Source organism: Anser cygnoides, chromosome 31 (assembly GCF_040182565.1).
Source record: "Anser cygnoides isolate HZ-2024a breed goose chromosome 31, Taihu_goose_T2T_genome, whole genome shotgun sequence".
NCBI lineage: Eukaryota > Metazoa > Chordata > Aves > Anseriformes > Anatidae > Anser > Anser cygnoides.
Window position 1 is genome coordinate 3,536,781 of NC_089903.1, and position 13,971 is coordinate 3,550,751.

The 13,971-nt window shown below is 54.1% G+C and overlaps 1 protein-coding gene across 1 annotated transcript; it reads left to right on the forward strand.

Annotated features, from left to right (window-relative positions):
* Positions 1-5,059: 5,059 nt before the first annotated feature.
* On the forward strand, positions 5,060-5,806 carry LOC125181614 (olfactory receptor 14C36-like). Its single transcript, XM_048056475.2, has one exon. The coding sequence runs from the start codon at positions 5,060-5,062 to the stop codon at positions 5,804-5,806; it is 747 nt and encodes a 248-aa protein (XP_047912432.2).
* Positions 5,807-13,971: the final 8,165 nt, after the last annotated feature.

A 13,971-nucleotide genomic window follows, 5' to 3' on the forward strand; every position in this document is an offset into this window, starting at 1 on the left:
ACACACAACACCTTGTTGAAAGCAGCAGGACCCTGCCCTGCCCTGCCGGGGGGGGGGGGCTTCCACCCACAACTTCTCCCCACAGCACCCTGGGCACCCTTGCCTGCCCCCCAGCTTCACAGCCCTTTACATATTTTTAATAAGACCCCCTGGCAGTCCTTCTGAAATACCTGATGGGGTCTGAGTTACACACAGATTTGTAGACCCTTCGAGGGGCAGTTACAGCCCTGTAGCCAGAGGTTTACCATGCCAAGGGTGGTAATGATTTCTCCTCTAGCGACATCTCAGCATCCTCCCACTCCAGCCTGCCCCTAACCTCTCTTTCACTCTCTCCTCTCCCCTTCTCACCTGCAGGCAGTGACCCCAGCCCTGCCACCCTTTGCAGAGGAGCTGCTCCTGGGCAGAGCTTTGTTTCTTAAGAGCTGCCCACTTGCCAGGAATTTTCTCTGTCCCAGGAGCCCAGTCCAGCTCAGGAGCAGAGGCCCAGTCTCCTCCCAGGTCATTTTAATGACTTCTCTGGTGTGTTTGGTGATGAGCCCATGAACCTCAGGCACTGAGAGGAGTTTCAAGAAATCTCTCAAGTCCAAGTCAGATGCGAACTCCAAAGTTTCTTGGAGTGTCCCACTGAGGGCCATTACTGACAAAGATTCCCTGGAGTTCATTAGAGCAGAAAATTGGAGGAAGTGATGACAAGAAGACAATGCCAAAGTGGCTCTGATGCTTAGAAAACATGGATGTGTTTCACCAAGCATGATGGCCAAACCTGGACCCCTGGCCCCTGGGAAGGGAGATCCTGTCCCTCACATGTGTCTGTGTGCTCTTCCTAGGGCAATATGATATGGGAATGCACATTGCCAAGTGCAGGACACTGGTACAACACTTTCCTGGTTCACAGGTGGGGGTGAGGAGGCAATGAGGCCCAAGAGCTTGAAGGCTAAGACGTCTTCTCATAAGACTCAGTGGCAGAGACAACAGCCATAGACAAGGAGACAAAGACCTTGGCTCTGTGGGGGCTTTTAGCCTTGCCACAGCCCTTGATCCTCTCCACACCAGGCTGTTCTATGGATTCCCAAACCTGTGCCTCTTTCCCTGTTGGATGTAGACATTCACCCTTCTTTCCCACATTGCTCTCACCTGAACATCTTCCTGCCTTTATTGACAAGGACTCCATGCTCCCTGATGGTTCCTTGAAACACAAAGCCATGGTTGGATCCAATCTCCTTCTGGGGGACCTGTTGCACCACAACATTGTTCTTGGAGTAGGCTGTTCCCATGTACCAAAAGATGAGCCGGCGTGGAATAAGACAGGCCTGGCTGAACAGAGAGTTGAGGCTAGATCTCAGGAAGAAAAGGAGTGTTTATGACTGCTGGAAGAAGGGGTAGGTCACTGGAACTCAGTCTGTTATTGCTGTTAAAGAAAATAAATGTTTTTTTAAATACATAAACAAAAAAGGAGGACTAAGGAGAATCTTCATCTTTTATTGGATGTGGAAGGAAATATAGTGACAAGGGATGAGGAAAAGGCTGAGGTGCTTACTGCCGCCTTTGTCTCAGTCTTTTTCAGCAAGACCAGTTCTCATGGGAGCCTTCAGCTTCACTTGGGGCACAATAACCCCATGCAGCGCTACGGGCTGGGGGCAGAGTGGCTGGAAAGCTGCCAGTTGTAAAGTGACCTAGGGGTTTTTATCAATAGCCTGCTGAATAGGAGCCAGGTGACCAGAAAGGCCAACAGCATCCTGGCTTGTATCGGGAATAGTGTGGTCAGCAGGACTCAGGAAGTTCCTCTGTACTCGGCTCTGGTGAGGCCACACCTCGAGTACTGCATTCAGCTCCGGGGTCCCCAGTATAAGAATGACATGACATATTAGAACGAGTCCAGAGGAGGGACACAAAGATGACCAAGGGGCTGGAGCACCTATTCTATGAAGACAGGCTGAGGGAGTTGGGGTTCTTCAGCCTGGAGAAGAGAAGGCTCTGGGGAGACCTTATAGCAGCCTTCCAGTACCTAAAGGGGGCCTACAGGAAAGCTGGGGAGGGACTTTTCATCAGCGAGTGTAGTGATAGGACAAGGGGTGATGGTTTTAAACTGAAAGAGGGTAGATTAGACATTAGAAAAAAGTTCTTTACTCTGAGGGTGGTGAGGTACTGGAAGAGGTTGCCCAGGGAAGTTGTGGATGCCCCATCCCTAGAAGTGTTCAAGGCCAGGTTGGATGGGGCTTTGAGCAACCTGGTCTAGTGAAAGGTGTCCCTTCTCATGGCAGGGGAATATCTTTCAAAGAAATTCTTATATGATATAATTTCAAAGAAATTATATGATCTTTAGGGACCTTTCCAACCCAAACTATTCTGTGATTCTGTGAGCTCCCTTACCCCACTGAGTCAGCTGAGTACTGCAATGGGCTTCTGCGAACATACTGAGCAGGAACGTGGTCAGTTATCCTCAGCTTGGACACCTGCTGTCATTTCAGTTGGCAGAAGACATTCCCCACAAGGCTCCAGGACGACACCCTCATACAGTGCCCTGCCTCTCCACATCGGTCCACCTCAGCTTGCAGTTACCTGCTTATATCTTGGACCACCTCTGGCGCCTCAAAGTTTATCAGGAGTTGGTGGCCTCCATTTCAATTAATTCCAATGGGAGCTAAGACATGCAGTTCACATGCAGGTGCCTATTTTGTGCACATGCAGGTGCCTATTCTGTGCACTCCTGAACCGAGGTAAGATGACTCCAACCTGGGAGTGGGTTTGTGGTCAATATGGGAAATAGCAGTCTACAAGCCTACAAACCTGCAATACTGAATCAGCTGACTCCCTTCTCTCATCCTGGGTAAAGGAGATGGTTGCCTGTCACTGTCTCACAACAAGAAAAGCTCCAGGGACAGCTCAAGCAAGTGTGGGGGGAGCATGGAGAGGAGAGAAAATGATGCCTTGGGCTGGGCAGCTGCTCCTGATCTCAGCCAGGCTCCTGGGACAGAGGGAGTTCCTGGCAAGTTGGCAACTCTGCAGAGACAGCTCTGCCCAGGAGCAGCTCCTCTGCACATTGCAGCAGGGCTGGGGACACTGCCTGGAGGGGGCAATGGAAGAGGAGACAGCCAGAGATTAAAAGCTTTCTGAACTTGGAATACAATTTAGAGCTCACTGTGGGAGGAACCTTGACACCCACTCATATGGTAAGTCTCTGGCTGCAGGGCAATAGGGATGTAGTGCACAGACGGATGCCCTAAATTTGCACTTCCCGTAGATTACGGATCTGCTCAGAGCTTCAGCTCACCCACAGCACATTACCAAGAGGACTTTTTGTAAGTATGATCGAGGCAGCCTTTCCTGCTTGACTCTGTGCTTCCCTTGTAGCTGTGCTTTCAGTTTTCACTTGTTTCTCTTGATGGGAACCAAAATAGAGCTGTGAGGTTTAGAAAAGGGGCTGAGGCTCTTACACCGCCATCATGAGGACAACAAAGAATATTAGGAAACGCCTTCACCACCCACCAACCTGGAAATAATGCTAGCATCACCTTCCCAGTTTCATCAGGGCTGGTCTGACCTGCTGTTTAGTGCCTGCAAGCACCAAGCCGTCCCTGTGCAGTGCCCTGTCCCGGGGAGGTACCTGCAGGGCAGAGCTGAGCATGCAGCACTTAGGATGCGGTCTGGGAGCTTGGACAGGGAGCTGAGATGGTGGCAGGGAAACAGATCCTGGCAGGGACAGCGCCAGCCAGCAGCATGGGTGGGCAGTGGGAAGGAACTAGTGTCAGAACTGCTGGGAAGGGTGGATTTTACCTGCTGCCTGTCACCTCCTGCAGTGCAGCCCCCTTGCTCTGAGCCAGCCCCCTGCTCTCCTCTCCCAGCCAGCAAAGCCTCTGCTCTCACTTCCAGGGCTTCCAGGTCAGGAGAAGCCCCAGCTCCAGCACAGCAGAGGTGCCTCTCTCCTGACACGTGCCCGTTTCCTTCGGCAGAGCAAAGGGACAGAGAGGGGCTGCCCTGCAATGCCACCAGCTGGGAGGTGTGCGCAGCTGGCAAAGGGGGAGGCTTTCCTGAGTGCCTGCAGCCTCCCTGCTCCCCTCTCTCGGCCAGCCCATCGCTTTGTCTCCTCTTTTCCCTCCCGCTGCCTGTGCTGCTCTTGTTTGTGCTCTCAGGGCTGGGGTGGGGAGTTGCGGTGGTAGGTTGGGCACTGCCCATGCAGATGTGGCCACGGCAATGAGGTGTCCCAGACGTCTGGGACTTGGCCAGTCCTGGCAACGATCTGCAGTTCATCCCATCAGAGCTCTCAGCAGCGTCTGCTTTCCTCTCAGGGTAACAGAGGCGTGTGTTCCCCCTTCTTCTCAAAGAGGAGCAAGCAGAGGGAAGCTGGGAGGCATACCGAAGGACAGACCAGCTCGCCTCGCTCTGCACCACGAATGCTTTTGCCTCTCAGTACTTGTGGCTGTTCAACCTGGGAGAAGCAGAAGTGCTGAGGATTTCTGATTCCAGAGAAGACACCCCATGTGAGATGTAGGGGGACAGGGAAGGCCTTATAAAATACAGTCTGTCTAAAAATCCTCTCTGAAACCGAGTTTCCTTGGATTCGGGTGGGCAATTGATGGCAAACCCTCCTGTGGTCAGTGTGATTTTCCTGGAGAGACTAAATATCAGTTGTGGCCCCTGCATCCCCCATGCTCCCACGTGCCCTCGGAGTTAGAGCATAACCGCCCCCTTGGGAGCCATCGGGCAGAGACCCTGCTCCTCATGGCACATTCGGCCAGCACAAACCAGGGAATTGCAAGAAGGTCCTACCAAGAAGAAAAAACTGTGCGAGGGGAGAGTCAAAGAGAAATGGCTTGGTGTGAGCAGAGATTTCTGTCCTAACTTGTCCCTGTCTTTTCCTCCTTGGAAAGAGCCCTGGGCCCAGAGACAGCAGATGTCCAACAGCAGCTCCATCACCAAGTTCCTCCTGCTGGCATTCGCAGACATGCGGGAGCTGCAGCTCCTGCACTTCGGGCTCTTCCTGGGCATCTACCTGGCTGCCCTCCTGGGCAACGGCCTCATCCTCACCACTGTAGCCTGCGACCACCGCCTCCACACCCCCATGTACTTCTTCCTCCTCAACCTCACCCTCCTTGACCTGGGCTTCATCTCCACCATTCTCCCCAAATCCATGGTCAACTCCCTGAGAGACACCAGGGCCATTTCCTACTGGGGATGTGTTGCGCAGCTCTTTCTCTTTCTCTTCTTCACTGGAGAGGAATGTTCCCTTCTCACCATCATGGCCTACGACCGCTACGTGGCCATCTGCCAGCCCCTGCACTACGGGACCCTCCTGGGCAGCAGAGCCTGTGCCACCATGGCAGCAGCTGCCTGGGGCAGTGGGGTTCTCAATGCTCTCCTGCACACTTCCAGTACATTTTCTCTTCCTCTCTGCCATGGCAATGCTGTGGACCAATTTTTCTGCGAAATCCCCCAGATCCTCAAGCTCTCCTGGTTGGACTCCTACCTCAGAGAAGTCAGGCTTGTTGTGGTTAGTGCCTCTTTTGCTTTGGCATGTTTTGTTTTCATTGTGCTGTCCTATGTGCAGATCTTCAGGGCTGTGCTGAGGATCCCCTCTCAGCAGGGCCGGCACAAAGCCTTTTCCACGTGCCTCCCTCATCTGGCTGTGGTCTCCCTATTTATCAGTAGTGTTGTGTTTGCAAACCTGAAGCCCCCCTCCATCTCCTCCCCATCCCTGGATCTGGTGGTGTCATTTCTGTACTCGGTGGTGCCTCCAGCACTGAACCCCCTCATCTACAGCATGAGGAACCAGGAGATCAAGGATGCCATTAGGAAAGTGACGCCATAGACATTTTTTTAAGAGCTAAAGCTTCCCATCTGTCTCCAGAAATTGTTCCCTGCAAACGCCATACTGGGCCAGAGCTTTGTTTATTCACTGCATTACTGTTGTTATTTCTCCTTATCATTCTCCCACACAAATGATTGGATTTGTCTCACTACATCTGAGGAATGGACCTGCTCTTTTGCACCTGGAGGCTGTGGAAAAGTCTGTCTAACATGGGCTCAGACCTGACTTTTTGCACCATCTCTGTAGTAAACTGGGCTCTCTCATAGGCACTGGGCTGGGCTCTTCTTCCAAAGCTGGTGCCAAAACTAATAGGACCCCAAAAGGTCCTTTTTATCCATGTATTTGGGAGCACAAAACTCATTGTCTCGTCATGACCTGCTAGTGACAGGTTTGGATTTAGGATTTATGTGACGGTGACTAGTGGCAGTGGAGATGGTGAGTGCCACTGGGGGACATATCCAGGGTTTCCCCAAATGGCATGGAAGACACCCATCCATCAGGAGGACAATATGGGAAAAGAGGGAATCTGCAGGGGACACGTGTGCCTCAGGTGGGCAGTGAATGGCTCTCCACAAAGTGAGAGATCACTCCAGGTGTGCTCACTTCTATGAAAATCACTCGTTCCAGGTATCCACAGGCAAACAGGGACTCTGTGGTCACTGGGGAGGCAGTGGGGACCCAGCAGAGGGAGGGGAGGCTGGAGAGGGATTCACATCACTCTCACTGGTGTATCACTGCCTGGATCTAGAGGCACGCCTGGAATATCTAATGCCCTTGGAAATGCTCCAAAGTCCCTCCAAGCACTTTTCACCTCCATAGAGCCCTGGTGGGCTCTGTGAGCAGTAGTGATACCCACCTGGCTAGGTCAGCTTCCCAGCCTGACGAGCACAGCCAGCGTAGGGTCACTGCAAGGTCCTTCTGCTGTCCAGAGGCTGCTGCATGGCACAGGCTCCTCACAGCTCCACATCACCGCCCTCAGAACATTTATGAGTGGATTTTTGAAGAAGATTGAGGCACTGTGTACCTGAAAGGGGAGGAGAGTGTGCTTTTTGTTTTCTACTGCTGGCTGGTGAGGTGAGAATTTTGAGATGGGAACTCTCAGTTCTGAACACGGTGCTGAATCTCCAGACCTCTTCCACTGAGAGGTGAAAAAATCTGGAAGTATCCGAAGAAAACACCCGAGCCTTAGAGAACCTATAGCAACTTTCCAGGTTTAGCAGGGTTGCTCTCACCTGCTGCATAACCCCTGCATAAACAGCAGTGCTCCTGGACCATGCCCTGCTGCTAGGGGAGTCTGCAGGGCAGAGCTGAGCACACAGCGGGTGGGATGGGGTCTGGGAGCACAGACAGGGAGAAGACGTGGGCACAGAGACACAGCTCCCAGCAGGGGCAGCTCCAGGGAGTGGGAAGGAGCAGCTCCCAGAAATGCTGGGATAAGGGGGATTGAGGCACCTCCCTGTCATTCCCTGCAGTCCAAACACCATCCCTGGAGCAAACCCTGGTCTCCTTTCCAAGCCATCAGAACTTCTGCCATTAAGGCCATGGGGATGAGGTCATGAATTCATTACTCCACAACCCAAGAAATAACAGAAATTCCCAATGCTTGATTGTCTCTCCCTGTCCTGGCTTTCTTTGGTATCGTCATATTACTCCATGGAACCCTTTGAGTCCTTGCTGCTCTTTTGCTTACCACTTAACTAGTTGGGCTAAGGGAACTGGGACTTCAGCTGAAGACCAAAACCCAACGCTGTTGGTCTTGCAAGGCTGCAGGCCCTCCTCCCTGCCCAGAAAAAAAAAATAAAAAAAAAACGCAAAGCTGATCTGGACACTGAGAGCCCAGAGGTGGAATGGCTGCCCCGCCCTTGGGGATGGAGATGTCCCACCACCATAAACGTCACCAGAGCTGAAAGAACACACGCACACACTCTCTAGATTCACACGCTCACATTCACAGATCCTCTGAGCATCACCATGGACGCTTGTGTCCTCTTGGGGCTCCTGCCCAGGTCCCAGACCCTCTGCAGCAACCATGCAGCACACAGGGTATGAGGTGGGGTGGTTGGCATCACCAGAGGATCGATATTCAGGCCTGGGACTGGTGCAGCAGCCTCGCTGCCAGGCTTAGGTACAGAGATTTAATTGCTGCAGCAGAAATTGTAGAAGGGCCCTTACCTTCATTTTTCACCTCTTTTCAACTTTGCAATTTCCTGTTTCATTTTTGCATTCTGAGCTATGGCCTATTCACAGCAAACACCTGGAAGGAGCTGAAATGATACCCAAATGGGCATCTCTGAGAAGACCGCCCTTGCACTTGTTCACCTCAAAGCAAAAGCTTTCAGAGCATGATAGAATCATGGAATCACTTAGGTTGGAAAAGATCTCTGAGATCATCAGGTCCAACCATTAAACATGCACCCATTAACTGTTAACTGAGAGCCTTCTCTCCTTCGGCTTCTGGCCCCAGTTGCTTGTGCCAGCGTGTGGCAATCCCAGCCCTGACTCCAAAGAGTTAGGAATTTTTTCTTGTACTCCTTGAGGAGAGCTGAGCCGTAGGAGCGTTGGCATGGGGTGCCCTGGCCAAAATCGGCCATCCGTGCAGGGTCAGGACCTGAGGAGGGCTGGCTGTGGGGAGCCTGGCCTCGGCCCAGGATCAGGAAGGGCCCGGGCTTGTGTGTGGCTGCGGCACTGCCAGTTTGAGCAGGGGGTTTTCGGGTGAGCGCTGTGCAGGGTCGCTGCCGCGCTCACAGCCCTTCTGTCTGCTCCTGCTGTGCTGCTCCCCAGCTCCCTTCCCCTGCTTTCCCTGCATGGTGGGCACAGTCTGGCTGACCCCCAGCACCGAGGACCCTCAGGGTTACTTCTCGATCAGTCACAAAGTCCTGCTGTGGGTTCCTGGGTGTTGCTGTACATAAGACCTGGACTGCTGTGCTGTATTATTCAATATTTATTGAAGGTATGGCCAAGGCTGCATCCCGGGGGGGGCTGCCCCAGCCCTTGGAAGAGGGTGGAGGGGGCTGTGGAGGTGATGTCTGTGCCCACGAGGACTGGGGGATACTGGGCCGGTCGCGTGCCTTCCATTGGTCTGCTGCCGTGCGTGGGGGCTGTGGAGGCCGGGCTGGTGGCAGGCGGGCCGGTCTTCCAGGCACTGATGGTGGCCGCTGGCGTCGGGCCTGGCTCTCAGGCGTACGACGGTGGTCAGGCTGCCTGTACGGGCTCACGGAGCGGCTGCGGGTGTCAGTCTGGGCTGCCTGGGCTGCGGCGAGGCGCCTGCGGAGACAGGAACTTGCTGAGGCCGTGCTGCGGCTGCGGTGCCAGGCGGGTGCGAGGCTGCAGGGTGCAGGCACCCGGCTGTGCGTGAGCTGTGGGCACACAGTGCTCTGTGCAGAAAACAGGGTGCCCTGTGCCCTCGGCTGGGACTCTGCTCCCCTCCACATCCTGCCCCAGCTTGTCTCCTCCCCAGCGCCTCGCCAGCCATCCTGACCTGCCTGCTCTGCACATGCTGTCCCAGCAAGAAGACCTGGCCCCCGCAGAGACAGGGGTCCACAGCCGGGCTCTGCAGGGCCCGGTCACCACAGCCACCGACTGCCCTTTTTCAGAGCGCCTTGCAAGGACCAGTACTCAGCTCCCTGCCCAGCCCTGGCCCTGGCCCAACAAGGTGACGGCCTCGGCTCCCTGTTCGGTGAGGTGCTGCCCATCCGCTCTTTGGGATGTGTAATTAAACACACAAGCTCTGTGTGTGCTGAAGACACGCACGCTGGCAGCGCTCAGGTGCGGCTGTGACACACTGACTGCCCCTCTCCAAGGCAATGCCCGCAGCTGGCAGGGCTCATCCCCATGCTCCCAGTAGCTGGCACACCTTGGCTGAGGCAGACACCTGCAATTCAGGGCATCCCAGAACAGGGTGCCTTGTGCTGGGGGGGAACTGGCACTGCTGCGCTTCTCTCTCCGATGGCACCCTCTCTCAGCTCCTGGATTTCTCTTCCTGACCTCGCTTTGCCTACGGCTGTCCCTGGCTCTGCTCTTGCTGCGGAAGGGCCAAGCTTCGCTAAGACCAGCAACAGAAAAATGGGCTCCAGAACAGAATGCCCAGGAATTAGAGGCCACCTAAAGCACTGGACAGCAGAAATTTCAGAAGAGTCTGGTCAAAAACTAACTGCTCACTTCACAATACGCTAACGACAACTGCTTCCTGGCTGGCAGCAGCCATATAATAATGTTGACAAAGATACGGTAACGAATTTGGGAGGGGGAGAGGAGGAGAGGGAGCGGGGGAACAACAACTCACTGGTTTTTCTGCCTCCAACGCCCCATAAGCACACAGCACGCAGCACGCAACTGTCCCAAGCAGGACGAGAACCAAGAATGCCACAGCGCCTTCTATGCAGTAACTTCGGAAATTCTGGGGCTTTGCGGTGTTTGCATTGTTCTCCCCATCCACGCCTGCAAGAACAATTGTGGACATTGCTGTGTCCTGCGCACTACTGGTAATCTCACAGGAGGTCTGGCATTGCCAGGAAGTGTTCTGTTTCATTTGGTTAGCATCTTTGAGCAAGTGAAAATCCTCAGGCCGCAATGCTTCCTGAGGTTCAGCAGAAGCTGGGGAATCTGCCAAAGGCACTGCAACTCAAGGCACTCTGGAGCCTCCCTTTTGCCTCTCAGCTTTGTTTTCCCTCCATCCTTTGTTTTCCCTGCCATAATGCTGAGGGCCCAGTGTCTCAGGTTTGCTCCCCCAGCTCTTTGGAGTTCTAAAAGTTCTTAGGTGCTTGCCCACCTTCGCTGCTCGAGGCACACTCGGAGCCTTAGGGACAAAACTGAACAAAATTCGGGAGCCCAGGAGTGCCAGTGAGGCAGTGCCCCATCTGCACTGAGTCAGGGCACCACTCTGGGCCTCAGCTCACAGGAGGGGTCCCGTTTCCCATTGTCTGCTCAATGGGCTTCTCATGGCCTCGTTCCCCCAAGAGCAAAGTTCCAAAATCCCTGGGAACTGGGTGCGCTGGGAGGTGACCCCTCTCTAACCACAGCCACAGAGCTTTGTGAGCGTCTCTCCGCTGCACTGCTCTCACATGCTGTCACAGCCCGGGGAAGACAGCCATCCTCAGGGAGCCACTCCTGCCCTCCTCTGCAACACTTGCTGCCTACTGACACTCTTGGGTTTGGCTGCTGACATGAGGTGCAAGAGCGGGTACCAGGGCAAGAACCTGCACACGCATGCTGGTTCTGGTTGGTGACAGTGGATGACCAAGAAACAGCCTTTACCGGGTGGGGCAGTTGCCTGTGTTGCCCCTGTTCGTTTGTCAGAGAGTGGCAGCTTGCGACCGCTTCCTCGCCAAAGCACCTCCTTCGGCACAGTCTCTCTAACCACCCCTTTAGAAAGAAAGCAGGACAGTGTGACTACAAGGAACTGCTCCTCCTTGAACCATATTCTGGGCACAGTTGCAAGCACACACCAGTTGCTGCTGGCTGGATACCAATGTTTGCACGGAACAGCTCGGACCACTTATGGTAGTGCTGGGCTAGCAGCTGCCCCTGGGACACGGCGTGACCCACAAGCGGCAGCAGAGGCTCTCGGCCTTCTCTGGCGCTCACCAGTGCCTGCCAGGTGTGAAATTGAGTGTCTCCGCTCTGATCCATCCCTTCCTGCTGCGCAGGTTACGGTGCGTCCACACATGGATTTAGAACCTCAGCCTCCCAAGTCTTATGGCGGACAGAGTGAAATATACCCACCAGGTGCTGCCTTCTCTAAGTCCTTTCTGGTTTCGTCTATGATGTGAGAGGACCTCAGGGAAGGTTTTATTCTTTTAGCTTTATCCTTTGCTCTTAGAGGACCTGAACAGAAAGTAGGAAGTTAACTTTGGCACCAGTGCAATTTGGAGAACCAGGGCTTAGTTTGTGAAGTCAGTGAAATGACTACCCACCCCTGGGATACCAGCTGGGCTCCAGTGCAGGAAGCAGCCGAGGATCTGGCAAAGCCCTCCCTGGGGACACTTCTGCAACCAAAGACCCGTGAGAAGTTTCTGTCACATCGACACCTACATCAGTAGCTCTATGGCAGTGCCCCGTTTGCACTGGGTCAGGGCATCACTCTGGGCCTCAGCTCACAGGAGGGGTCCCGTTTCCCATCGTCTGCTCAATGGGCTTCTCATGGCCTCGTTCCCCCAAGAGCAAAGTTCCAAAATCCCTGGGAACTGGGTGCGCTGGGAGGTGACCCCTCTCTAGCCACAGCCACAGAGCTTTGTGAGCGTCTCTCCGCTGCACTGCTCTCACATGCTGTCACAGCCCGGGGAAGACAGCCATCCTCAGGGAGCCACTCCTGCCTTCCTCTGCAACACTTGCTGCCTACTGACACTCTTGGGTTTGGCTGCTGACATGAGCTGCAAGAGCGGGTACCAGGGCAAGAACCTGCACACGCATGCTGGTTCTGGTTGGTGACAGCGGATGACCAAGAAACAGCCTTTACCGGGTGGGGCAGTTGACTTCATTGCCTCTGTTCTTTTGCCAGGGAGCGGCAGCATGCGACTGCTTCCTTGCCAAAGCACCTTCTTCGGCACAGTCTCTCTAACCAGCCCTTTAGAAAGAAAGCAGGACAGTGTGACCCTAAGGAACTGCTCCTCCTTTCGAGGACGGTATCTTTGGAAGGTAGTGCTTCTCAAAAGACATCCCTAAAGTTTAGAAGCTACGGCCTGGGCTTCTGGGGGAGGTACTCACTACTCCGAACAACATGTCATTCACAAAGAAAAATCTAAGTGTTCAACTCCTGGCAGTCTACCAGCACAGACAGCAAAATCTGGCCTGCTGCGAGACCAGGAGTTTGCAGGAGATCTTCTTGTTCACATCGCACATAGTGCATTTTTGGTACACTGCAAGATGTTGCTCAATTCGTGCCTTCAAAGAGGACATATAAAAGCTGCATCCAGTTCAGAGGCAGGAACAGCCCTTCTGAGAAGCATGTCCATCCCATTATGCTGACTCCATCCCTAGACATTTGGCCAAGTCATTTGAAACCCAACTAGAAGTGGACAGCTAAATCAGCTGAGACTGAGGTAAGTGCCTTTCCTTTCAGCTCCTACAAGTTACGGGTCGGGCATCAAGCTGGGTGTGCAGCTTGAACTCGCCCCTGCCTGCAGGCTGTCACCGAGAATCCTCAGACATCAAGGAGAACAAGAGGGCTGGGCTGGGCTGCTTCGATCCCAGCCGCTGCCCCAAATCTGCCTGCGCTTTCCCTCCTCTGCCCAAGGGTGCTCTTCCCTCTGGTGACATGTGTCTCCCTGCTCAGGGGACAGCAAGCACTGCTTGGGATGTGCCTCCTGCCTTGAACTCGCCCAGCTGCAAGCAGCGCTGTGCGGGAGCTGAACACAAGTCCAGCAGAAGCCCTTTGCTGCTGGCTGGATACCAATGTTTGCATGGAACAGCTCGGACCAGTAATGGTAATGCTGGGCTAGCAGCTGCCCCCGGGACACGGCGTGACCCACAAGCGGCAGCAGAGGCTCTCGGCCTTCTCTGAGGCTCACCAGTGCCTGCCAGGTGTGAAATTGAGTGTCTCCGCTCTGATCCATCCCTTCCTGCTGTGCAGGTTACGGTGTGTCCACACATGGATTTAGAACCTCAGCTTCCCAAGTCTTATGGCGGACAGAGTGAAATATACCCACCAGGTGCTGCCTCCTCTAACTCCTTTATGATATCCTCTACGATGTCAGAGGATGTTGGGGAAGATTTTCTTATTTCAGCATTGTCCTTTGCTCTTAGAGGACCTGAACAGAAAGTAGGAAGTTAACTTTGGCACCAGTGCAATTTGGAGAACCAGGGCTTAGTTTGTGAAGTCAGTGAAATGACTACCCACCCCTGGGATACCAGCTGGGCTCCAGCGCCGGAAGCAGCCGAGGATCTGGCAAAGCCCTCCCTGGGGACACTTCTGCAACCAAAGACCCGTGAGAAGTTTCTGTCCCAGCGCCATCTACATCAATAGCTCAGTAGGAGAGCATACCAGGGCTCGTGCCTTGACAGGGCACACACACACGTGCCGGTCTATACCCTCCCACCTGCAGAGATGCCTGGCTGACGTTTGGGCTTGAGCTGGCAGCTCTCAAAGGAAGTCAAAAGCCACAACTTACCCAGGCCATCTCCCAGAGCTTCAGTCCTGGAACCCATCTGGGAGCCTGGATCACCTTCGC